General features: G+C 39.6%; 3 protein-coding genes and 2 long non-coding RNA genes across 8 annotated transcripts in view; 2 read left to right on the forward strand and 3 right to left on the reverse strand.

Moving 5' to 3' along the window:
- The first annotated feature begins 117 nt into the window (after positions 1–117).
- On the forward strand, positions 118–6,607 carry si:dkey-109j17.5 (zinc finger BED domain-containing protein 4). The gene is made up of 5 exons (XM_018685887.2): positions 118–845; positions 1,158–1,439; positions 1,590–1,849; positions 1,948–2,548; positions 2,926–6,607. Exons 1-5 carry the CDS (start codon positions 696–698, stop codon positions 3,766–3,768), a joined length of 2,136 nt encoding a protein of 711 aa, XP_018541403.1. The 5' UTR covers positions 118–695; the 3' UTR covers positions 3,769–6,607.
- apobec2b (apolipoprotein B mRNA editing enzyme, catalytic polypeptide-like 2b) lies at positions 6,382–8,889 on the forward strand. Its single transcript, XM_018685888.2, has 4 exons — positions 6,382–6,778; positions 7,710–7,890; positions 8,052–8,395; positions 8,525–8,889. Exons 1-3 carry the CDS (start codon positions 6,420–6,422, stop codon positions 8,391–8,393), a joined length of 882 nt encoding a protein of 293 aa, XP_018541404.1. The 5' UTR covers positions 6,382–6,419; the 3' UTR covers positions 8,394–8,395; positions 8,525–8,889.
- Positions 8,890–9,312: 423 nt separating this feature from the next.
- On the reverse strand, positions 9,313–18,664 carry LOC108889445 (titin). Of its 2 annotated transcripts, none has more exons than XM_018685885.2 (18): positions 18,512–18,664; positions 18,380–18,409; positions 17,698–17,763; positions 16,760–17,053; positions 16,398–16,664; positions 15,170–15,430; positions 13,764–14,054; positions 13,268–13,540; positions 12,475–12,744; positions 12,064–12,354; positions 11,221–11,490; positions 11,016–11,130; positions 10,736–10,893; positions 10,541–10,642; positions 10,276–10,347; positions 9,997–10,056; positions 9,713–9,781; positions 9,313–9,596 (listed from the first exon to the last, which is right to left on the reverse strand). In XM_018685885.2, the coding sequence occupies exons 1-18, from the start codon at positions 18,588–18,590 to the stop codon at positions 9,538–9,540; spliced, it is 3,027 nt and encodes a 1,008-aa protein (XP_018541401.1). In that variant the 5' UTR covers positions 18,591–18,664; the 3' UTR covers positions 9,313–9,537. The 2 variants fall into 2 exon arrangements, with proteins under 2 accessions (XP_018541401.1, XP_018541402.1); XM_018685886.2 differs by having other exon boundaries at positions 10,276–10,344; positions 18,512–18,663.
- Positions 18,665–23,420: 4,756 nt separating this feature from the next.
- LOC127142567 (uncharacterized) overlaps positions 23,421–26,709 on the reverse strand; it is a 10,423-nt gene continuing 7,134 nt past the window's right edge. The window contains exon 5 of the long non-coding RNA XR_007813417.1: positions 23,421–25,153. This is a non-coding gene — a long non-coding RNA (uncharacterized LOC127142567). The remainder of the gene's footprint in view (positions 25,154–26,709) is intronic.
- Positions 25,415–26,709, reverse strand: part of LOC127142566 (uncharacterized) — a 4,493-nt gene continuing 3,198 nt past the window's right edge. The window contains exons 1-3 of one of the 3 annotated variants that reach the window (XR_007813416.1): positions 26,529–26,604; positions 26,220–26,295; positions 25,415–25,764 (exon numbers count right to left, since the gene is read on the reverse strand). This is a non-coding gene — a long non-coding RNA (uncharacterized LOC127142566). Of the gene's footprint in view, positions 25,765–26,219; positions 26,296–26,334; positions 26,419–26,528; positions 26,605–26,709 lie in introns of those variants that run through there. The other 2 variants (XR_007813414.1, XR_007813415.1) reach the window with 2 other exon arrangements.

A 26,709-nucleotide genomic window follows, 5' to 3' on the forward strand; every position in this document is an offset into this window, starting at 1 on the left:
TAAAAACCATTAATTTCTTAATTCTTTCTACAGAATTCCTTTTTTAGACAGTGGTACTTAAACAAGATTCATGTTTAAATATGAATAGGAGACCTCTTTTTATTAATATCCAGAAATCCAGTTATACTGCTTCTGTATCAGAGGAAAACTGCCTCCTCTTATTATAACGACATGAGCATAATTGAAAACATTTGACCGAGCGCCACCACCCTCTGATCCAAGCAGCTTGACTGGGGACACCCGAACATTACCGGGAACTGTCGAAATCTGGTACGAAACTCCCGTTTATTGTGTGTACTTCCTGGTCCAATTATAATACTGTCTACATGCCTCCATGAAACCACACCGCTCTGTCTCCCTTCCACTTGCGTCCGATCGACGGATGGGAGCGCAGAAACAACGGATGTAGCCTCACTATTATATTATTGATGTTTCCAGACATCCGCCGCAGCCCGTGTAGCCCTGATTGTGGCCGATTTTTCGGACGTGCAAGCGACGCTGCTCCTGCTCGAAATTCAATTTTCTTTTGTCTGCGCAACTGGCAGCAACATTTGTTGATGTGTGATCAGGGATTGGGAAGTAAACACGCTGGCCTGCGCTCATGATTAGAGCCGAGGCGAGATTGATACCTCAGACTCAGATTACCCTTGATCGCAAGTTGATTTTACTCCGGAGCAAAGGAACTGTTGGCTCCAATGGCGTCAGTTTCGAAGGTGTCTATTCTGGATTACTTTAATATTGTGTTTGAAGGTGAAAATGGCAAAATCGAGTCCAACTGCAAGGCTTGTGGCACCAGGATCCAGGCGAAGCGGAGTGTCACGTCCAACTTCGTAACGCATCTCAAGGTAATGATTTCAAAATAAAATGCTATGTGTACCTATTAACGTGAGGGAACGAATCCTCTACACTTAGTCTCAGTCTTGTCACATTTCTGTTAGCATCTGCTAGCTAGCCTTACAGCATCTTTTTAAAAAATGTATATCACATAGTGTCAGCTGTATAGATCTGACTGTAAAGCCAGTCAGGTTTACCCATGCTGTATCTTCTCCCACTGAGACAAGGCAGTATGGTGAAGAGATGTATACACCCAAACACAGAATTAAGTATTCTACCTGTCAACCAATAACATTGCTCCTTTCTGCCTCTCTCCCATTCAGCGGAAGCACCAGGCTATGTATGATGACTTTGTGAAAAGGAAGGATATGAAGAGAGAGGGTTACTCCTCTGGTTCCCTGCACAGTTTCACCAGCAATGGAGGGAATACCCGCTACACTCTTCCCATCAGTACTGGAGTGGGAGGAGGAGGAGGAGGAGGAGGAGGAGGAGGAGGTGGTGGTGGTGGTGGTGGTGGTGTTGGAGGAATGGTAACTCTTGAGGGAGGAGTAGGGGGAGGCTCAGGAGGAGGGGTGACCAAGTTTGACAGACATGACCCACGTCAGGTGTGTGTTTAGTCCATCAGCACTTGAGATGCAAATAACTGTCCTGCTATTTATGTAATCATGTGACAAGTGATACATTGTTTAATGTGCAACTGCAATGAAATCATTTGCCGTAATAAGGGTCATTGACAGTGTTTTTTGTCACCACAGGTTTTGATCTCTGAGGCCATAGCTAAGATGATCGTGCGTGATCTGCAGCCAGTCTCCATAGTGGAAAATCAAGGCTTCCGAGAGCTGCTGCAGCTCTTGGAGCCACGTTACACTCCAGAGCCTCAGCACTACATCCAGAGCCAGCTCCTCCCAGCCTACGCCTACCAGGTCCAGCTGACTACGCGTCAGGCCCTGGCCTCAGCGCACGCCCTCAGTCTCAGCCTGGATCTCTGGAGGGGCTTTTCTGGAGCCACATCAGGGTAAGGAGGTAGAATGAACCAAAAACAGCAAAATTCCAACTTGGTTTGATTCTCTTTCACTGCTGAGTCTTCTCTCTCCTGTCCTCTCCTCTCTGTAGGTACCTTGGTGTGACCTGCCATTTTCTTACATCTGATTGGCAGATGCGCTCAGCTCTGCTGGCGTGCCTTCCCCTGACCGGTGGCAGCTCTGGGAACCGTGTGCTGTCAGATTTTGATGAAGTATGTCATTCTCACGGGGTGTCGGGGAGAGCGTTTCGCATTGTTGCGGACCCTTTTCTGGCAACAACAACCCTAAAGCCATGTTGTCTCCCTGGTTTCCTGATTTCACCTCCTCTTGCTAATGTGCAAGATGACGCTGACGAAGAGGAGGTGGACAATGGTAACGACGTGGAGGAAGGGATCAGGAATGGCCACGGTGATGGGGGAGATGAAGGAGAGTGGGAGGACTCGTGGGAGCGGGGTCTGGGTGTTTGTCGGGTAGACTGCTTCTCCCGCTCTCTTGAGCAGTGTGTCAGAGAGGGCTTACGCTCCTGTCCACAGCTCTCTTCCACACTGGCCAAGGCTGCGTGTTTCTACAACTATATTACCTCTGCTGTCCCACCTGAGAAACTCAGCCAGGTGTTTGATGGTCCTGGGCTGACAATGGGGGGACCACGAAATACTCCCCCTGCAGTGAGAGACTGGGCCGCTCAGCTTAAGGTACGAAGTCACTTACAAATGTAATTATAAGCAGATATAAGGGCATTTTTAAGTGTCAACAATTTCATGAAGATTTATTGTGTACGATTTTCATTATATTATGTGATATTGTTATGTTGTATTATATGTGCTTCCAACTATATTATAGTGCATTATGTACCATTTATTAGTTGTTTATATGATGCTTATGAATAATAAGGGTAACATTTTACCAGGGTACAGTATGTGTCCATAACAACATTAATTACATAGACTGATTATGTGGCTGTTTCATCAAGGTTTATATTATGAGACTTAGAAATTGTAGCTTTTCAGCTAAAACAAAATCAGGACTGTGTTGTAAACATATTGACTTTTTTGTTTTACTCTTGGCACAGGTGCTTCGACGGCTGCTGGACTCGGTGGAGTTCCTGGAGGAGATGAGTGGTCCAGGGGAACTGGCGCTGGATGCTTCAGAGAGAGCCCTCCTGAGGGAGCTGACTGACACTTTGGAGCCCTTCGCCGAGGCCTGGGACATGGTGCATGGGGACAGACAGGCAGACGCACAGACAGACAGACACGTGTCCATCAGCCTGGGGCTCCCATGTGTCCTTGGCCTACGTAAGCATCTCTCTGAGACGTCAACCCCCCACTGCCCCTCTCTCCTGGTGGGCCTCAGCCAGGCCGTAGAGCGTTGGCTGGCCCCCATCCTTGAGGACCCCCTCTACATCACGGCCACCACTCTGGACCCCCAGTTCAAGCTCACTTGGAGCAGCAACCCTGACTGGCACAGACAAGTTCTCATAGAGGAGTTATCCAAACATTCCACAGCCTCGAGCCCCGTAGACACCAACAGAGACCTACACGCTCAATCTCAGACTCCCCCCGCTCCAGCTCCGTCGCCGGTCTCCTCGCTCTCTCGGCCCTGCAAGCTGTTCTCTTTCATCAAGCAGAGACCCACAACACAGGCCAAGAGCCTGGAGCAGGAGTTGACCGTGTATCTACGAGAGGAACCCACAGATGAGGAGGCTTTGCATTATTGGCGCCGTAAAGCAATTGACTTTCCTCTGCTTGCCCAGGTGGCCAAGAGAGCGTTTACCATACCTGCTTGTGGCACCATGGTGCAGAGTATTTTCACCACTGCTGGGCGCTGCCTGCAGCCAGAGAGAGGCCGAATCTTACCAAAGAACCTGGAGACCCTCATCTACCTCAAAGCCAACTACAGATTATTATGGACCTAAAGCTAAGAGTCAAATATGTCTTTTAACTGAACAGCTACTGAAGGCTTTGTACCTGCAGTAATGTTACTTCTTGGATACTAACCTCTGTTCCTCTCTAAGGAAACTGAGCTAGCAACATAACACAGTCTTCATACTACACTGAGATGATGAGGCTCTGTTTAGAAAGGTTTTTCAGACTACAGTAGGTGTGGGTTGCTGTCTGTTTACCATGTAGCCTGCAAACAGACTATCATACCACATGCCGTGGACTGAGGGGACTAGAGGCAGATCAATACTAAAGTATTTAGTTTGACATTATTTTTCCCAATCAGGGTCACAAACCACCCACTCTCTACCTTCCCAACCCAAAAGACAGCTTGTGTCTGTACCAGCCAACACTGATATACCAACAATAACCAAATGGTCAATTATTGCATTCTGTAGCATCTGATTTATTTTCACTGATTCACAATAACCCTAGAGGTTGTGACTAATTCAGTTGATGTTGTTTTTGAAGTAAAGCATCAGCAGATAAATAATATGTCTTCAGTTAATTGCTTTTTTCCTCTATATATGTTTGCTTCATCTTTGGGATGTCAATAATAAATAAGTTTCACTTCCTAATGCAGAGGCGTTTGCAGTTTGCAGATGTGAGGGCATGTGTACATCACACTTTTTTTTTTTTTTGGTCAGTGGAGAAAAGCTGAAATCTGCTCCACATATCTCATTCTTTGACCCTGTTTCATTTATATTTTCCTCTGCCAGTCCTTTACAGCTCCACATATGCTCTGTCAGAGCTGAGGTCAATTCCATTTCATTTTCATTATCAGAATTTTTTTTCTCCCCTTTTTCAATTTCATGTCCAATTCTACTTCTGAACTTTGAGGAACTGAAATGGGTTTGACCCTGCTTCTGCCCCACAAGGCTAGCAGAGTGTGAGCATGTGGCGTGACGCAGGCTTTTGCTTTGTGTGACCTCACAGAAATATTTTGAAACCATTTTAGCTGGGCATCGCTTTGAAGGACAAACTGCGAATGTTGCAGTGTGCACTCGCCTTTTATTCAGGAACTCTTGTTACTCTGGGCTGGGCTGGTGGGGAGGCTGGGTAATTGCGAGTAATTCTATTACAGTAAGATTTGAGTCAGCAGGAAGGCAGCCGCCACATCCTACACGGTCCTTTTTCTCACAACAAACTAAGCTTAGAAATAAATGGCAGAAGAATATGTGCAGCTACCCTCGTCTTGTTCTCTCATGCTGCATCTGATGGCACAAACTACTTAAATGCACTGAATAAGGTTCTGTGAGATATGAGGAACAGTAAGACAACAGCATCAGTCAATTTGAAGATGAGTGGCTGTGAGGGAATTGTGGTGTGTGATGATGAGGACCGTTTTTTTTTTTTTTTTTTCACCAATTGCAACACAGCTTCATCCCAGAGTTACTGGTTTTTGTTGTTGCTGAAAAGCACTTCAGAGGAAGTGTGTTAATCTGTGTGAGACACAATGAGATTTCACTCATAGATCATAATTATCAAAGATTGCTGTGATCTTAATGATTATCACCCCAGGACGTCTCTGTAGATTTAGATGTGTTGAAAGATAATCTGTGTGGATGTGTCGGCGTGTTTATCTCTGAAAAGTGTATTTTTGCTCATCCCCATGGGTGTGTTGTTGTTTATGAGTGTATGTGGAGCAGCTTGAAGTGTCTCTCTCTCTCTCTCTCTCTCCCTCCCTCCCTCTCGCACCCTCCGGCTGTGACAGCTCATCCATTTGAGTTAGATGAGCGGGCTGGGCTGCGGTCCTATTGGTAATTGCCTCTGAAATGAATTACTTGGCACAGAGTGAGACCGAGGGAGGGGAGGAAATTGTAATTGAACTGCCCCTCTCCCTCCCGCCCCCTCTCCCTTATGCCTCAAGTTATTACATCTGCAGTGCAGAAAGCCATTTTCTGTCCGCACGTAGACACACATGGACACAAAAATACACACACTCTTACAAAACCAATTTCCCCCTCCCCCACACGGTGGCCTCGGCAGAGGGCCGTATTGATGCAGGGTGATTTCATAGATTGATTGTTCACGGGCACATGCACACTGGGCCACACTGCACTCCAGAGACAAATACTCTTCTCAACACATTGTGTGTTTGTATTTGTTTGTGCTGCTTGCCTCCAAATGTTCCCCTATTTGGGGTGCCCTTTAGCTGGCCTTGGTGTTTTGCTAATGGGCTGCAGGACATTAGAGCTGGCACAAACAAAAGTGGTGTTCAGTATCAAGAGAGCCCTGGTTACCCCATACACACAGACACACACAACCAAGCATCGTTATTAATAACTTGCCTGTTGCTGGCCTGTTGACACTTAAAGCCCAACAGATTAAAGAGCCACCACTCGTTGTGTTTGAGGCAGGACGTTTATACACAAATATGGTATTTTCCTTTCTTACTTTGGCATAAAGTGTGGTTGGAAGAAATGTAAGTCCTGTCTTGCCCTACTTTCATCATTGGCACTCACTCTTGTGTTTGGCCTTTTAATAGCCAGGGCATGGAAAGAGGGGGAGTGAGTTAACTGAACCACCTACCCCTGCCCCAGCCAGACATGCACATGTTGTGAGTCCAAGCATAGCACACAATAGGATCTATTTCTGTAAATGCACTGGGGTTATCACCCCACTTATGCTAACTCTCTCTCTCTCTCTCCTTTCCTCTCTCTCTTTATCTAACGCCGTCACCCACTTCCACAAAATCATGGCTGACAGAAACAGCCGGTTAAGTGCTAAGAAGAAAGAGAAGAAGGTGGAAAACAAAACAAATGATGAGAAGGACAAAGAAAAAGACAAGGGGAAGGAGAAAAATGTGAAAAAGCCAGACAAACCTGCGAAGAAGCCAGAGAAGACCCCTGAGCAGCCAAGCGTGGCTGATGAAGAGAAGACTAAAGGGGAAAGTGGAGAGGCAACAGGAGCGGAAGCGGCAAACAGTGAAGAAAATGGAGAGTTTCAGCCCATAGAGCTGCCACCTTTTGAGATTGTCACAGGGTGGGTAAGATTTAATACATCCCTCGCAAAAGTTTGAGTCAGCATGTCCTACTTACAGACCTGTTTTGCTCTTTAACACATCCACTTTGTGGTTATTTTCTTCTGTTGATGAAGTAGTTTTTCATGTCTTTCTATAGGTCATATTGTTCCCAATGTACATTCTATATTTGATTCCAGTGAGGAAGGATACTAATGTCTAGCACCTGCCATCGTTACTAACCCAGCGGCAAGAATAGGGATGAGTCACAGATGCTGGCCCCTGCTATATCACTCTGCCTAGCATCTGTTCCCCATTCTATTACCTTTGAGTATTAGCTGTTTGATATCAAAGCTAGAACAGATCTATTTGCTTAATCTATCTGGCTATTCATGTACAATATAACAATGGCTTAATAAAGAAAGGCAGGAGGGGTATGTGCTCTGTAGAGTGACTGAATCATGAAGGGCCTGGCACATCCAGAGATTACGGGATGATTTGAAAGCCAATAATATTTATAGCAACTCAGTGTTAGCCTTATTAATATTCAATTCACTGTGTCACCAAAGTCTATATTGAGAACTCGCTATCATCACTTTTTTTAATCATCATCTTACTTTCTAGGATGGCTGAAAGATTATCAAATGAGTGACTCACGCACTGTGTTAGGCAAAGAAGTAAATGCCTCTTCACCCGGAGAGACATTTCCTGTTACTGTGTCACACACTAAGATGAAAGGTGACAAATCTCTTTGAAAGTGTTGTTGACAGATACATTACGCTGTTTTTTCACTTAGTTCTGCTGCTAATCTAACCTTCATGCACAAAAAAAAAAACAAAAAAACAGTGCTGATAACAGAACAGCAGTGTTTTGTGAAATGCGTGGTTTCGTATTCACTGAAAAGACAAGTGGATTTGACTACTTATGGAAACTCTCACTTTCACGGTCCACTAGGGAACAGATGAGCCCGTTTTACTTCAAGTTTCAGTTCAGGAATGTGGAGTACTCGTCAGGGAGGAACAAAACCCTTCTGTGCTATAGAGTGGATACAGCAGGAGGCAGCACAGAGCCTCTGAAAGGTTATATGGAGGATGAACATGCCACAGCTCATGCTGAAGAGGCCTTCTTTCAACAGGTAATGGTTGCTAACACTCAGCTGTTCTCACTGTAGTATCATGTTACACATATGTGAACTTCAAGGGAGATCTGGTTTCTGTTAGTTTGCAAGCGTTTGCCCTTTTCTAGCAGAATTTTTCTCTTTAATGCCTTCATAAATCCCTACTCTTTCCTTTCCAGGTGCTCCCTAACTCTTCCCAGGAGTATGATGTTACATGGTATGTATCATCCAGTCCATGCGCGGCTTGTGCAGCCAAGCTGGCCAGCATCATCCAGCAGCGCAAAAAGCTTCGCCTGTCCATATTCTGCTCCCGTCTCTTTGAGTGGGAGCAACCGGAGATAGCAGAGGGGCTCCGGGCTCTGGCGAGCGCCGGCTGCAAACTGCGGATGATGAAGCCATCTGACTTCCTGCATGTTTGGGAGACGTATGTGGAGAAGGAGGATCAGAGTTTTTCACCCTGGGAGGATTGTCAGGAGAACTACCAGTACTACGTGGAGAAACTGGCTGATATTCTCAAGTAGATGTGAGTCAGTAAATACAGTATTTGCAGCGAGTCTGCATCTTTTTTCTGTATTAGTAATTAGTGTTTGATTTTCAGGTTTGTCTGGATAATTACTCTGTTTTCCTTGTGTCTTTTGTCCCGTCTTGTTAGTGTTACAGGTGCACAAGCTCTCCCCACTGACTGAACCACCGGTTGAACATGTGTTTGGTGCATATCAATATTAGTTTTAATGAACACTCATGGCAACATTTTGTATTTTTTTTTTTTTTATTTTGATAAATAAGCTGTGGAGAGGACTAACTTCTATCTACTGACATCTGGTGTTTGCTCTAAGAATTGAAACACTAATTGAAAGAGAACTGATAAATTATCCTGCAGATCATATTATGTGCAGTGCATACAATAACCGAAAGCTAACAGTGTATATGATTGATGCTAATAAGTAATGTTAAATAGTGCCTTTGAAAGTCACTTCATCTATACAATGTCAATTAAAAAATGTACAATTACCACCAGTGATGTGGAACCAAGTTATTTTTTGAGGAACACAAAAGACTATATTGCAGTGACTGTCCATTGAGTGTAAAATCAGTCAACTGATCTGGTGCCAACACCATCCTGAGTGGAAAATGTCCACCTATCCTGCTTATGACAGGATGCCTCTAAAACGAGTAATCTTTAAAACTCGTTCTTTAAACAACCCTAATGATCCCCAGGCATGTATTTAGACTAACAAAGTGAACCTCAGAACATTAGCTCACCAGTCAAAGCATAACTGAGGCTGAAACAAAGATGCGTAGCCTTTGTATCTATGCTGTACATAGATACGAGGACTATGTAGGGCTGAGCCAGACAAGCTGAATCTTAGATGTCCTATGATGGCTGTTGTACAGAGTTAGAGTTTGGCCTGGCCACCTGGTGTCACTCTTATACCAAACTTTGCTTCTTTTTTTTTTTCTTTTTCTTTTTTCATTTTTTTCCGACCACAAGTGATAAGCATTTCACACTAGTAAAACTGTCACTCTGGCTTTCATATATTCAAAAAGTTTGTTTCCTGGTGCATGTTGAGAATTAAAGCTTCACAAGGCTGAAGCAAAACTACAGACTTTCAGTCTGATAATGATTATCTGCTATGATGACGTAAATGCATCCTCAGTGACTCATTATTTGAAGGAAACCAGTCCACCGTTTTCTTCTGTTTCATGGCTGTCAGTCGTCACAGCTAGAAAGACACAGAGATGTAGAAAGATGGATCAGTTATAGATTATGTCTCAGTTACAGAGAAACTGGTGCAGCACCCGTCGTCATGTTTTGTTAGAAAAGTGATTATAATATTACCTTGGTCCTCCTCTGTGGTTATGGGTAGTGGTGTTGTTTCATTGCAAACTGTGCCATTCTCATCCCCTTCTGCAGGTTAGATTGTAAAAAAAAAAAACAACCAAGAAAAACAGAGACTCAGTGAAGGATAAACACAGGGAACCTTTAAACAACCAGTTAATTTATCAATCAGTTGTCTGACAGAATACAGTAACTATGAATTAAGAAGATAATCAACAGATTAATCAATAATCAGCCCTATTAGTAATTACAGTTTTACATCATCTGTTTTATTCATCATTTACCTTTAGATGCATCATTCAGAGATGCATCGGTGATGTACTGAACCAGTGGACAAGGTGCGTCTGCAGGAGGGTGGAAGGAAGTTTTAACACAAGGGAACCAGAAGCTAAAGGCCAACTATGAAAGTCAGACCCAAACCTGTAGGTGTAGGTGGTTTCACTAACAGAAAATTCAAAAATAGCTCAGAAATGAATCACTGGTGTAGGGGAGCAGTAGCTGTTGCATATTGCGGAAATGGGTGACACAGAAACCACAAGCCATGAGAGGTGGTGTTGCCATACCAGAACGGTTCTTTAGCTGAGCCATGGTGAGAAACAGGTTGCTCTCTTCTGGGTTGTCTTCATCACCAGCTACTTGATAAGAAATGATTATAGGTCACCTCATTGTGGCTTTTGTTTATTTTGTGATGCAAAATATATTGTTAAGAAGTTAGGGCGTTACATTTAAATCTGCAGTAAGTGTTTTTTCTCTGTCTGCTGCTGCCAAAAATGACACTATATGTAACTGTAATGATAATTCTCTCAAAAAATTAAAGTAAAGTAACACCTGGTTTGCGGAAGAATCTGAGGGCAATGCATCCAAGCAGGACGGCGATGAGGCCAAAGAAGAGACAGCCGGAGATGGAGAGAAGCACTCTCCTCTTCAAAACTGCACATTAGAAGCAAAAAAACAGAGAATGGGAGTGAGAGAGAATATTTATAGGGTTAATAGTCATAACTTCCAGACTTCACGTGTACTCACGAAGGTTCTTGGTTTTGAAAGAATCACTGTGCTTGGAATAAGATGGTCTCCCAGCACGGATGCCTTGGCAGGTGTACAGGCTCTGGTCTGGGTCATTCTGGGGTGTGACTGTATGTCTCTCAGAGGGCAGCTGATTGATTTGTTCTGTCTCTTTAGACCTGTTTGAATTTTTAATGTAGAATTTTCTGGATGATTGTTGTTGGTTTTTTTGGTAAGTTTCAGAATGCATTTAGAAAACTTTGTTCTGTAGTATTAACTGGTGTTTTTGAGGTGTTTTTACCATGTGTAGTTCCACGTGTCCTGGCTATCCTGCACCGCACATTGGAGCACCAAGCTGTCAGTGGAGAAGACCTCTGACCAGCCGGTTAACAGGATTATCTTAGCCTGTGGGCGCTCTGCAGCAAGCACAACAAAAACCTGTGATGAACACATTCAAAGTTGCAGATGTACATAGAAGTAAAAGGAGGAAGTCAAGAAAAACTTACCTTTGACATCGAGCACTACTTGCTGACTCTGGTCTGAAAGGAAGACCGTATCTGTTCCTCTTCTAGCTTGGCATGTATATGATCCAGTGTCTTTTGTCTGAAGACTGATGTTATGACTGTTTCCAGATTGGGAGAGTTGAGCGCCATTTTTGTACCACAGGTATTCCCATCCACTAGAGACATTAATGTGACAGCTGAAGAAGACTGAATCTTCAGTGTACATCACATCGTAGTCGGGATTCTGCATCAGTGTAAGTTTGGGTTTTGTGTCTGAGGGGTGATAATAATGCCATTGCTATTAGTATAATAGAATTTAAATGTAAATCACACTCTACAGCCTGGCATCAGGAAACACTGGCCTGTAACTAGATGCCTCCAATGGCTGTTTTGATGTACTGAAACTCTACTTCCTTACCAGAATGATACATGTCTCTTCTCTCTCTAAAAAAATTATTGATACCGCTCTCTTGCCTGATGGCTTAGCTTAGCAAAAGACTGGAGGCAGGGGAGAAACCGCTCACCTGGCTCTGTCCAGAGGTAAAAAAAAAAAAATCTGCCTATCAGCTCCTAAAAGATTCAGACTTAACAATCCTGTTTGTTCATTCTGTAAAAAGAAAAAATGTGTTGTTTAATGATGGGTTGTGTCCCGGACTTTGGGGGGGCACTGTCTTCTTGGAGATGAGCAGATTTTTATTTATTTATTTGGCTGTTTAATGGTTGTTTTTGCTTAATGCACTCCCCACTTGCCACCTTTTCCAGTCATACAAGTTAAAATAAAACAATCAATTTAAAGATGTTACTCCGTAGAACTTTGCCTGAAAAGAGAAAAAAATAAAATCTCACCGTAAACACTGAGTGTTACTCCAGGGCTGGTGTGGCTGGTGACAGACCTTGTCTTTGAGTTGAGTTTTCCTGAGCAGCTGTACTGTCCACTATGTGAGATTGCAGCAGACGTGATGTTGAGAGTGGCTCCATCCGAGTAAGTAGACACAGTACCATCAGCATGGATCGGCTTTCCGTCTTTGTACCACGTATATATCCAGTTGTCCTCCATCCCACAGCTAAAATTCACTCTCTCAGTAGGGAACACATCGAGCCAAGGGGTTTCTAGCTTCAAGGATGGAACAGGAATTTCTAAGAACAGACAGACAAATCATATCATCCACTTTCAAATCCATAATCACAGATGAAGACAACATTATTCATCTAAATACATCACAACATGTCAATACAAAATCATTTCCATTGGCTCACCAGATATTTGTAAGTTCTGTCCATCGCTGTGCTCTGTGTGGTACATTGATTTGTCTCTTTTGGCCATGCACATATAATTCCCATTGTTTGATGAACTGGCACTGGAGATTTTAAAACTACTGCCAGAAACCTGGAGCGTTGTATTATCTTTGTACCAGTGATACTCCCAACCAGAGGAGATTTCAACTTTACATTCGAAGGACAATGTCTCTCCGGCATACACCTTCTTATCATTTGGGTCCTGAGTCATCACGGGCTTAGGCCTTTTCTCTAAACACACAAAACAGAGGAAATGTATGTGTGCGTATACTGTACACCAGTAGCTCATAAAATTCAATTCAATTCAATTCAATTTTATTTATATACCACCACATCACAACAAAAGTCATCTCAAGGCACTTTTCATATAGAGCAGGTCTAGATCGTACTCTTTAAAATAGGTATTTACAGAGAGAGACCCAACAAATCCCACCATGAGCAAGCACTAGGCGACAGTGGCAAGGAAAAACTTCCTTTTAAGAGGCAGAAACCTCGAGCAGAACCGGACTCAGGTTGGGCGGCCATCTGCCTCGACCGGTTGGGTTGGGTTAAAATACCTGACCAATCAGATACTAGCATCATAACTGATCAAAGATGCATCAAAGAAACATATCTGGAAAACTCAATGCTAGTATACAACAAAGAAAGATTTAACTTGACTAGAATTGGTTGAAAGACTTGATTTTTGCCTCTTTCTTTGGTCCCAGCAGAGCTGACTGAGAACATACATGAATGGGGGGGCAAAAAAACGTACCTTCAACTTTGAGCCTTACGGCCTGACTGTGGTCTGACTTGAAGACCATATCCCTTCCTCTTTTAACTTGGCATGTATATGAACCAGTGTCTTTTGTCCCAACAAAACTGATGTTATGACTGTTTCCATATTGGGAGAGTTGAGCACCATCTTTGTACCACTGGTACTCCCATCCAGAGGAGACGATAATGTGACAACTGAAGAAGACTGATTCCTCAGGGAACATCACAGTGTACTCTGGATATTGTGTCAGTGTGACTCTGGGTTTCTCATCTGAGGGTAGATAAACATGCCATTGCAAACAGTGCACAAAATTACATTGTACCCAAAAGGCAAGACGTGACTTTAACAGATATTTATCCCACCCATATCCCTTAGCCTAATCTAATTATTATACCTAAAATAAAGAAAACATTCTCTATTTTAGATTTGCCCCAAGGAAGTATTTAATTTAAAAAATATATATATTTTCATGGAAATTTAGATGAAAACTCACCATACACTGTGAGACTAAGTTCAAAACTAGGACTGCTGCTGACAGACCTGTCCTGGAGGTGTCCCTCACAGGTATAGTTTCCCTTATGTTTAGCTGAAGCAGAAAGGATGGAAAGAGTAGCTCCATCCTGGCCAAAGGACACAGTATCATCAGCCTCGACCCTCTGTTTGTCTTTGGACCATATGTACTTCCAGCCAGAGCTGCTGTCCATCTCACAGCTCAACTTCACACCCTCGGTTGGGAACACATCCAACCATGGAGTCTCAGGCTTCAAAAATGGTTGAGGAATTGCTACAGAAAGAGAAACACATTTTATAGCCACTTTTAATATCAGAGATATCATCTTTGTAGGGCTGCAGCAAACCATTCATCGAGTATTCCTCAGGTTATTCTACTGATTAATCGAATAATCATTTGAATATGTTTTTCTTTTGTATTATATAATATTTGTCAGAACATTTGGTGATTAATTTTCTGTTGACTAATTGTTTTGTTGTGCCAGCTCTGCCTCTTCATATTATGCATTATTTTTTACCATACAAAAGACAGGTAAAAGCAACAGAGTAGTTATTGCACCTGCTTGTTGCAAACACAACAAAAGCATATAAAAACTCAGTCAAGATGGACAAAGTAAACTCATTGCAAGCTCACTTTAAGTCAAACCTAAGTGCTGGTCTGCCTGATTTACTTTCTAACAAGTGAAAACCACCATGTTATTTCTGAGAGAACAAACAGCCAGAGGCAGAGCTACAATGTCCTTGTAGATGCTGAAAAACACAACATAAGGCTAAGTCTTCAGTGTGTGAGGACAGTCAACCTAAACATCCAATGATGATGATGATGATGCCAATTCAAACCACAATGGTCCACTATTCACGTGGTTTAGAGAAGGAACAATAAAGGATAAAGGACTGCCTTAATCAAGCATTAACATAGAGGGGGCAGAGTGCAGTTTCATTAACAGCTGCAAAAACAATAAAGCCCAAAAATACAAGTAAGTATAAAATAAATCAGTGGCATGTGTGAAACCTTAAAATGACTAATTCTGACTTGTTTCCAGTTCATTAGCCAACAATAGCACCTTTACCCTCAGATAAAACATCCTTTGTCTAACTGATATTCCAGTGCTACACACATACACTGCTAACCACTGAGCTATCCCTCCCTGCTTTATGCTACACCACAACATCCTGTTTCAACAGAAAATGCATAAAATAACGGAAGCAAGGAGCTCTCAAAATGCTGTTTCATTTTTTTTAAGGCATGAGTGATAACAGGAAGAAAACAGAAAATTTTGAATTAACATACAATAGATGATGAGCATTTTTACAAATTAACAATGAAAAAAAAATCTTTTCTTAGACACAGTGCTTTAAATTATTATCAACTTTGCTGTTTTTACCTACCATAAACTTGTAGCATTTCTTCACTCGGTGCTGTTGATGTTGCACCTCTGGTGGCAATGCATGAGTAGTTCCCCATATCAGACAGTCTGAGAGTTTTGATGAGGGTTTTTTCAGTGGAAGATGGGAGTTCCTCTCCATCTTTGTACCACTGATACTTCCAGTCAGAGTCCACATCAACACTGCAAGTGAAGGTCACTTTTTCTCCAACATACATTGGGTCAAAAGCAGGGTTCTTGCTTATTGTTGATATTGGATCATTTGCTAAAACAGAAAAGCACATTCACACAATATTACTGCTACACTGTACCTCCAAGTTTGTGTGCAATCATACGCACACAGCAGCCACTTCATTAGGTAAACCTGTACAAACTAATGCAATCCAATATAACAGTTTTGCTATAAAGTCTACATTTATGATGCCTATAATGTTCTTATTTTGATATTTGACTCTCACATTGACGTGTTAAATTATATGGTTTAGCATTAAGGTCATAGTTAAAAGTGGTGTTACCAGACCTCTTTATACTTTTCTTAAATATTCTGCCATCCTGCTGTATGTAAAAAACATAGAAACACATCTCAATATAATGTAGTCCATTACAGCATTACCCTTCACTATGACTGCAGAAATTAACATTCATTTGAAATTACACAGCTCTGAAAACATTCTAAACTTTGTAAAAAAAAAAAAAAAAAAAAATTATGACAGACCTGTTTCTTGACTTGTAAAATAGAAAGTGCAGCTGTTCCTCATAAAGTGGTCATTAAGTGTGTCAGTATAACCACCTCAATTAAGACTTAGGTTAATAAAGGAATGATGCAATGATTTTGGGAAATATGCTAATATATAATATTTCTTGGTGAAATATGAGGTGCAGATTAATGCCATTCTTTGGTCTGTGTGTTTGTATTGGTGAATATGGTCCAGCCAACAGTCTGTTAGCTTAGCTTAGCACAAAGATTGAAAACAAGACACAGTTAGCCTGGCCAAAACTGACATTTTTACAATTAGGTGTTTGTACAGGTTAAACAAACAAAATATATTGTGATCATGAGTAAGTGTTGCGTCAGAAAAGGATAAGAAAAAGGAACACAAAACTGTCAAGTGCATATTAGCTACTCCAACTGTCAGCTTCATTTAAGTACCAAACGTAAATATCAATGAACTGGTCCTGTGCTTGTGATGTGGCCTGACTTAGCTGGTGACACAGTACAAAGGTATGCTTACCAGAGACCTGCAGAGACATTGGGTCACTCTTTTCTGTGTAGAATGGGCCTCTCTTGGCCTTGCAGTGGTACTGTCCACTGTTAGAAAGAGTTATAGCCTTTATCATATAAGTATCAGTATTAGATGCTGCAATTTCATTTTCATTATGGTACCACAGAAATTCCCATCCAGAGGCTATATCAACCCTGCATGTGAAGGTGACAGTCTCTCCAGGGAACATCTTGTTATAGTTGGGTTGTCGGCTCAGAGTAGGTTTGAGCTTGTTTTCTAATCAGAAGGAGAAAAGGGTGACATTTCAGTTATTCTTGATTATATTCTGTCTAGACATTAAGCAAAAATATGTGTGAGATAATGAAACCTACCATTGACTGTTATGCTGAGTGAGTTGCTGTCTTGAGTAGAAAAGCTCTTTGACTTGTGTTGACCTTTACAGGAATAATTTCCAGAATGCGTATTTGATGCTTCAGTGATCATAAGTATTGAGTTCTCTGCAGAGAAAGTCACATTTGGATCTGAATTTTTCACTTGAACTCCATTTCTGTGCCAGTTGATGGTCCAGTCAGAGCTGTCAGTCATATTACAATAGAGCTCCACTTTCTCAGAGGGGAACACCTCCAACCAGGTTGACTGTAGATGCAGAGATGGTGTGGGAGGCTCTGGAAATGTATTAAAAAACAGAAAAATTACATGCTGAAATGACCACGCACATTTTTGCCCACTGACATTAGAGGTTTTACTGTGATTTTTTTTTTTTTTTTACGTTATTCTTGTCTTAGTCTCAGGTTATGAATGTACTGCATGTGGCTCCAAAATGAGATAAAAATTACAGTTAAAATAATTCATGAACACATGGTTTTCAGGGAAATTCCACTTTGAAATATAATCAATTTATTAATAAAGTGATATAGCATTTCTCATAGTTTTATTTTGCACCTTGTCTGTGTAGGTTTTAAAGGGTTGATAGGTTTCTTCTAAAAGGCAGAGAGCCAAACTGCGGTTAGGTCATCTAGGTGCGAACCAGTACATACAGCAAAAATGAAATGATTGCTGAAACTCTTTGACAACGCCCATGATGATTTCATTTCTCCATTTCTCACCCTTGATCCAAAATCAGCTGAATACCATATGATGCACACAATGATTTTGGGTTAATTTTCTCATCAAGTCCTTACAAAATGTATTACCTTTATACTTTTTGAACTGACTAATTTCAGGAAGTAATGTCTTTCCACATTACTCTGCATGATCATTCTTACTCTTAGATTTCTGAGCAGGAAATTAACCAATGTTAAAATCTTACCATAGACAGCTGTAGTCGGTTCTGGCACAGGAGAGGTTGGAGGAACATTTCTGTACGTGTCTGTGACTGGTGGATGATAGGAGAGGTATAACAGAGACTTTAAATCAGAACAGCCAACATTTGTGCTTTATCTACATGACAAGTGGAGATTTAAACAGCAATGGCAGCATTAATAAACTGGGATTTCCAACGGGCATTTTTCACTACTTTCTGACTATACAACATATTATTGGGTGTTGTTTTATTCACCTCATGTACTGAATGACACAGGAGCAGGGACATTCCATGGACAACACAGTTTAGAAAATGTAACTATGTAAAAACATAAAGTTTGCACTACAGAATACTGAAATATGATCTTGTCTAATTCTAGGAACTGTCATAACAACAGAGTACTTCATGTTCCTCATGTTTACATAACCCATGCGCTACTTCCTAATCATTACTCTGGTCTGATTATGACTTAGCACAGGCTATTAAAGCATTTAATATATAAATGTGGCTTTGGTATTAAGATATACAATCACATAAGTTTACTTAGAAACTGAGATGTTTTTGTCCAACTGCTTTCAGACTAAAAGTTTTTAATGACTAAAAAAATGCAGAACTATCCTTCAAATGAGTGTCAACTGCATGAAATACATTTTCATGTTTTGTCAGTATGTCAGTGTGTGCATCTTACCATCTTCAGCTGCACAAACAGCAGTGAAATCTGTCAAATCAAAGAACGCCAATGTTCAGTGAATGTGCACAAAAATATTCTTCAGACAATTGGATAAATCACAAAAATGAATGCAAGCACATAAAAACTTACAAATGACACCGAGGACCTTGATAAGCCACATTTTCCATTGAGTTGCACATGTAGAGGCTGTGTCGCCGAGCTGAGTCATATATCTGCTGTGCTGTGAGGTTCAACAAAGGAAGTTGACTGCAGACTAGATGGGCGTGTGTGTGACAATTTCATATAAACTCACCTCAGGACGAGAGCTTTCCTGTCTCTATGACATCTGCTTTTTTTCTTCTTCTTTTTTTTTTTTTGTTGAAGCAACAGGAAGTGTGTTTCAACCACACTCAGATGGTTGTGTCCTCAACACGAAATTTGAACTGCTGATTTCTGCTGAAAAGTGGCAACATGTTTAAGGAATTGAAACAACTTGCAAGAATGTCAATGTGTTGATGTGTTAATGCTTGCTATTTTGCTGTGCACCAAACAAATATTGTGTTTCTGTTTACTCTGTGTGTAACAAAAAAGAGGTTGAGTGCGTTTGAAAGGGGGTTTTTTCCCCTCCAATTTAAAAGACTTAAACTGTGTCAACATTACCTTGTTATGCTTAGTTGCGCTTTACAATGACACTAACATCATTTCAGGTATGTGACAGAGTTACAAGAAAAAAGAAAAAAGAAAATTCTCTCTAAAACCATTGTAATTATTTTTATCTTTGTGCAGTTTCACAGTAAGTCTTAAATATGAAGGTGTGATCTGATTTTGGGAGCTTTGGGCGGAAGCTGCAGGGTTTTTTTACACTTCTACAGGCCCACCCTACAAACTAAAAACATCTCAGCCACATCCTTTGACTGCAGCTGAAAGTCACTCTCTAGAGATGAAGAAGGAATGCAGTTTATTCACAACTTAACTCCTCCTGAAACTCACACATACTTATCCATCTTTCCTTACTTTTTAAAAATCCAGTTGTTTATTATACATCATTTCTTCACTATTAAAAAGTGATAAGTGCTAAAGCTATCATACCCCCAGTGGGGAAGCACGACTTCTCATAGATGTTGTGTCTTCTGTTCATCTGTCAGTGGTTTTGTCTCATCACACTCACCATAAGGTGTCAGTATAACACAGAAAATGTATTATCATCTTCAATCACACCTCACATCCTGCAGGCACCCTGCAACCTGTATCTCTGACAAAGCACCTCAAATTTTCTTTATTACACAAATTTACTTTTGAAAAGGATACATGTAAATTTACTGTTGACACTGTGTTGTGTTTGTGAATAGGTCAAGAACACTAGCTGTACAGTGTATGAGATGACATAGTTTGTAAGGGTAGTCAGTTTTTATGTAGAAAATACTGCATGAAACCTCTCTTTGCAATATGCTCTGTGCTCCACTCCAACAGGCACTGGGAGAAGAGCAGAACTGCCGGTAGGCCATTCCCCAGTTGGATGAACAAATATAGGTAAATATATGTTGTATTTACTTTTGCTTTTGTTGTTAATTGTTGTTAATTATCTCGCTATGATTAATTTGACGGTGCTTCGTCGCTGATCTTACCGTTAAACTTAACGGTGTTGTGCCATGATGTTTTAATCTTTGTAAAACTTTTCAAAAGCCCAGGAAAAGCCTAGAAAAGTCATATTTCTCTGAGTGACGTCACGGTGGTGGGTGGGCCATAGACTCTATGGGGCACTCTACACGAGGTCATGTTGTGTCACGGGAACGAGGATCCCTGCTATCTTACAGCGGACTCTGAACAAATGGTTAAAACCCGAGCTTTCATTTTCACACGGTATAATTTTTTTTTTTTTTTTTTAACACAATGGGCTCTTAGTAATTTGTGTAAATTCCTGTTTGTATTTGTTTTTACTTTACCGACATTTTGCGGCTCTTTGTCATTTTGTGTTCCATCCTGATGATTTTAACTTCGTTTATGGTGTTTTAACATGTCGTCATATCGCCGGTTTGTGGCTATTTGTGGTCGTTTTATATCATTTTGCGTCTCCACAAGGTTGTTTTACACCTAGGTGTTAGCATTAGCATCAGTGGCGAGCCTAAGCATTAGCATAGTCTTTAAATGATGTTTGGGGATTTCTTTCTTCCTGTCGTCGTTTTTATTTGCGTGGGTTAAAGTATGTTTATGTTTCTGAGGCTAAAGCTTCCATGACATGAGTTGTGGAGGATGGTAACTGTTTAGTATTCAGTTTTTCTGTTTACAACTCCGTTTGCATCTCTTTACAATAACCCTGCAGACATTTTACTGCTTCTTTGTAATTTTGTGCTCGATCTAGGTCAGTTTATTATCATGTCGATGTGTCATTGTGTGTCTGTTTGTGGTGGTATTCCCTCTTTTAGCGTCTCTAGCTGGCTACTATACTACTTATGGTTAGCTTCTTGTGGTTGTTTTGCATCGTATTGTGTATTTGCAGATTTGTGTCTATACCTGGTCATTTAACGATTCTTTGTGGTCATTTTGTGTTTCAGTGTGGCAGTTAAACATTGAATTGCGTCTCAGTTTCTCGACTCTTTGTCGTTTTGTGTGTCTTTGTGGTAGTAATCTGTCCATAGCCATCCATTGATCCCCTGATGTGTACATTATTGATTAGAAATTAGTTTGTAGTGACTTGAGACTTTATTGAGCTCAGTGTTGTGGTAAATACAAGTTTGAAAAGAAGATTTTAACTCTGTGCTCTTCCACAAGTTTTAAGCCTCAAGAGTAGATCACAATGTATGAGCAGAATTTAATGTTAGAAATGTTTAATGTTATAAAAACTATTTTTAAAACTGCTTTTCTCTCTGAGATCATATTCTAGTAACATAATTTATTCTCCTCAAAGTTCAAAGTGTGAATGTCAGGGTTCTAGTGTTAAGTTTTCAGTGTTGTATTCTTCTACACTGTTTAAGTTTTGGAAGTAAACTATTCTTTATTAATGAGGTTATTTGTTTTTCAAGTGTTGTACTTATGTTTTCCAGGTTTACTTGTTCAGCTGCTGCAGCCTGGACAGAAATATGAGCTCTCACCTTACAGACCAAACAGGTATGAGTCCTAAAGATTGACCCAGGCTGATAAAAAATATTGATGAGCTGAATTATCAATGTTAGTAACAGTGCTATTTTTGTAAGTCCCTGGTATTTAATGAGTTTAGTACTGAATATAATAACTGATTAATCATGTCATGTACTAGTTGTAATAATTAACAAAAACTCAAAATTATTGTCAGTTAATTTTCTGCCTGTGGGCTGAAGTATAATTAAAAATACCACAAGTGAAAACCCTGCTTTCAAAAATGTACTTAAGTGAAAATTTTTATTATGCAGTTCACAGTAATATACACAATTCCTCCAGTGATTAGTTGACAGACAATTAATATAGAAATTTAAGATTTAAGATCATTTTAGTTAATTTTCCACAAATATTTATTGTTATTGATTGCTAAAGATGTGATGCTTTTTTGTCATACGTGATGGGAAACAGCCCATTTTCTGAGACACTCCTCTGATGTTTGGAAAATGTTCTGGTTCAGCTCTAATGTTGAATATTTATCTGTGTTCTGGGGTTAAACTGTTGATGACGAATAGGTAGTAGTGTATTAATTTCCTTTGTATATTTCTCTTTTTATTTCCTCCAGGTGTCACCACTTTGTCCACGATTGCAGTTTTTGTACAATGAAGAAGTTATTTGAACGCAGGACTGAGACCTCCAGGTAATTCACAATCAGCTTTACATCAACTGTTCAACACCGAGCACTGACATTAAACTCTTTATGTCCAGTAATTGATCTGAAGTCTTAATACTTTGATTTGTCACAAAAGACTTCACTAATTAATAACATTTATTTACATAGTTCATGAATGTACAGTTCAAAGAAAATGAAGAATTTAAACATCAGCTCTATTTTTCCCTCTTTCTATGTCTGTCTCTGTCACTCTCTTAAGTCTGGCTCACACTAACAGATTTTTTAAAATCTTACCTGATGTAGAAAATGTGAGAGACCACACACATGATGACAAATAATGTCAGATGTCACAGTTTTGTTCTTATAGTGTGTGATGTGCAGAGAGAAGACCAACACAGCACACCACACACTAACAAATTCACCACCAACAGCCAGAGTCTTGACTCTCAGAACTCCAAATCTCACACAGTCTAACAAGACTTTAGATTAAACAAATATGGCGGACAACGACGTCTCTTGTTTGTTGTGCTTCCGTTTTGTCCGTGTTGTGCCCCCCCCACACACCAGGATTTCTGATCAGAAATATTGAACATGCTTTGATATTTATCGAGGTGGCTCTGATTGTCTTCAGAGCAGATCAGGGAGGGTAAAATCAATCTAAATTTTAGAGCCAATTATCTTTTGGTGTGTACCCTGCGTTACTCTCTAATTCCTTCTGCCTCCTTCTCCCTTCTCTCTCTATTTCTCTTTGTCTCTTGCTCTCTCACTCACTCTCATGCTTTCTCTCTATCTCTGTCTCCCCTCTCTCTCTCCCAGTTTGGCTCTCTTTCTCTCTCTCCCCCTCTCTTTCTCCCTCTGTGTCTTTCTCTCTGTCTCTCCCTCTTTATTTGTCTCTTTCCCTCTGTGTCTCATTCTCTCTCTGTCTCTCCTTCTCTCTCCATCTTTCTCATTAGTACAGTAAATCATAAAAATGTGAAGAACCTATTTAGTTCAGTGTCACATTAGAAGTCAATTAGTCATTTTGCTTCATTGTGGCTTCTATCAACCAAATTTAGTTCAAATTTTAACTGAATTTGGAGAAAAAAACATTTCCATCCACTGCTGTTATGTGAATATCAGGAGCTGGTGAAGTCAGTTCTCCAGAGCGGCTTCTTCTGTGTTTGTGTTTAACTCTTGGACTAGTTCTGATTAGTCCACAACCAGTTAGTCCACACTGTGGTTTCTTTGTAGATTTAGTGTTTTTACTTTACTTTTACTTCTCTGTCTTTTGAAGTTCAATTTCCGTTTCAATTTCAAACACTCACACTTTTGATGTGTTAAAAGTCACATCTTCATATTCGTGTTTATTGTGTTTTTCTCCACAGAATTCAAACTTGAACCATTAAATCAGAGAGAAGAGACAGACATGAAGACATTTCCTGAAGGTCAGTGTTGGTTTATTCTAACCCTAACCCAGTCTGACAATTATCTCAGCTGTAGTTTGACACCTAAAAACCTCTTGTCTAGAACAAATAGCAACAAATTAAAGCCGCTGCAACTTATCAGGTGTAATTAGTACTAATTAGTATTTTTCAACTGAAATAGTTCTAAAAAGTAAATATACAAACTTTAAGAACACATTTAAAACCTTTAATTGTTCAACCTTTAAAGTCTGTGTAAAGCAAATTCAGAGATTTGTCTGCAAAAATATTATGATAGAAAATACTGGTTAGAGTGGGGCAGTAACACAACTGCACAAAGAATGCAACTTGTTTCTTGAGTCCTTGAAGACAGATCAACAAAAACAAAAAGTTCTGGTGGCACAAACATGTACAGGATAGGATGCTAACAGGATGCTAACTGTCATTGTGCTGCATCGAGTGGGCGTGGTTTCCGCACCTTCAGCGGACACGCCCCCAGCCCCTTATTTTTTCTTGATTTTGAAACCTTATTTTATATGTTTGCTGATTTTTTTTTTTTTTAACCATTCGATTTTAGCTGGGTAGTTAATAGCACTTTTTTCTGTGGTATGACTAACTCAGAATGCCATGAGTAAAAGTGCTTTACACAGACTTGAAAAGTGTATATATTATATATATATATATATATAAAACCTTTAAAATAGGTCTAAGAATTAAATAAAATAAATTTAGAACCTTAAAAAATGGCTAAACAATAAGTTTTAAACCCATAGAAAGTTAAGCACAAAACCTTTAAAAGAACAATAAGTGTAAAACCTTAAAAAATGACTTTTTCTTATAATAAAATGACATCAGTTTCAAAATAGAGAAATACAACTAAAAAGTTTAGAACATTTAACAAATTACAGCAAAGATAATGACAGACATTTGACCACGAGGAAACACTTGATAGAGTTAGGGTTAATGTAGCTATGAGCACACACACACACACACACACACACACATATGTATGTATGTGTATATATATATGAACCCTTTACAAATAGGTCTAAGAATTAAGTATGAAACCTGTACAAAATGTCTTAAGTGAACATTAGTTTAAAAAACTACAAGTCTGAACAATGACTGTAGAACAAATTTAAAAGTTAAGTATAAACCTTAAAAAATATATTTAAAAATTAAAACATGACAATCATAACATTTTTTCCTTAAAATAAAATGATTTGTTTAACTTCAGTTACAAAATAGAGAAATTAAACTCAAATTATTTTATTCCAGACATTTAACAAATCACAGTAAAGATAATGACATTTGACCACAAGGAAACACTCAGTGTTAGGGTTAATGTAGTTATGAGCACATTTTCCAAAGATGAACATGTCTACGAAGCATCTTTGTGATCATTTAACTACTTGTGATACAATTATTAATTATCTGTAGCATATGCTGTTGAATGTTCTCAAAGGTGTTTGATAAAGATTTAGGAAAATGTGCCAATGACTACATTATAGATGGAAAAACAAAGTGTTTTCACTTGAACAACAGGAAACCAACTGTTTACAGCAGTTAGACGTTGGAAGTCTTAACAGCTTCGTAACACTTTTTTTCTTTCATCCACTGCAGGTCTTCCGCTGCTTTAGTCTTCTCCTGCAGAGACAAGAACACAGAAACTGATCAGCAAATCAAAATATTTTCATGACATGCTGTTCTGACATTTTTTTCTGATTTTGTGACAGTTTTAGACTCCATTCTATACAAATGACATTTTTTCATGTTTTTTGACGCCATACTATACTGACATTTTTTGACCGTTTTTGACGCCATACTATGACATTTTTTCATGTTTTTGACACCATACTGACATTTTTTCATGTTTTTTGACGCCATACTATACTATATTTGTACTATGACATTTTTTGACCGTTTTTGACGCCATACTATACTATGACATTTTTTGACCGTTTTTGACGCCATACTATGACATTTTTTCATGTTTTTTGACGCCATACTATACTATGACATTTTTTCATGTTTTTTGACGCCATACTATACTATGACATTTTTTGACCGTTTTTGACGCCATACTATACTATGACATTTTTTCATGTTTTTTGACGCCATACTATACTATGACATTTTTTGACCGTTTTTGACGCCATACTATACTATGACATTTTTTGACCGTTTTTGACGCCATACTATACTATGACATTTTTTCATGTTTTTTGACGCCATACTATACTATGACATTTTTTGACCTGTTTTTGACGCCATACTATACTATGACATTTTTTGACATGTTTTTTGACGCCATACTATACTATGACATTTTTTCATGTTTTTTGACGCCATACTATACTATGACATTTTTTGACCGTTTTTGACGCCATACTATACTATGACATTTTTTCATGTTTTTTGACGCCATACTATACTATGACATTTTTTCATGTTTTTTGACGCCATACTATACTATGACATTTTTTCATGTTTTTTGACGCCATACTATACTATGACATTTTTTCATGTTTTTTGACGCCATACTATACTATGACATTTTTTGACCGTTTTTGACGCCATACTATACTATGACATTTTTTTGACATCGTTTTTGACGCCATACTATACTATGACACTGTTTTTTGACGGCCATACTATACTATGACATTTTTTCATGTTTTTGACGCCATACTATACTATGACATTTTTTGACCGTTTTTGACGCCATACTATACTATGACATTTTTTGACCGTTTTTGACGCCATACTATACTATGACATTTTTTGACCTGTTTTTGACGCCATACTATACTATGACATTTTTTGACCGTTTTTGACGCCATACTATACTATGACATTTTTTCATGTTTTTTGACGCCATACTATACTATGACATTTTTTGACTGTTTTTGAGGCCTATACTATACTTATGACATTTTTTGACATGTTTTTTGACGCTATACTATACTATGACATTTTTTCATGTTTTTTGACGCCATACTATACTATGACATTTTTTGACCGTTTTTGACGCCATACTATACTATGACATTTTTTCATGTTTTTTGACGCCATACTATACTATGACATTTTTGTTTGACCATGATTTTTTGACGCCATACTATACTATGACATTTTTTGACCGTTTTTGACGCCATACTATACTATGACATTTTTTTTTTGACGCCATACTATACTATGAC

The sequence above is a fragment of the Lates calcarifer genome, linkage group LG6, assembly GCF_001640805.2.
Source record: "Lates calcarifer isolate ASB-BC8 linkage group LG6, TLL_Latcal_v3, whole genome shotgun sequence".
Classification (NCBI taxonomy): domain Eukaryota; kingdom Metazoa; phylum Chordata; class Actinopteri; family Centropomidae; genus Lates; species Lates calcarifer.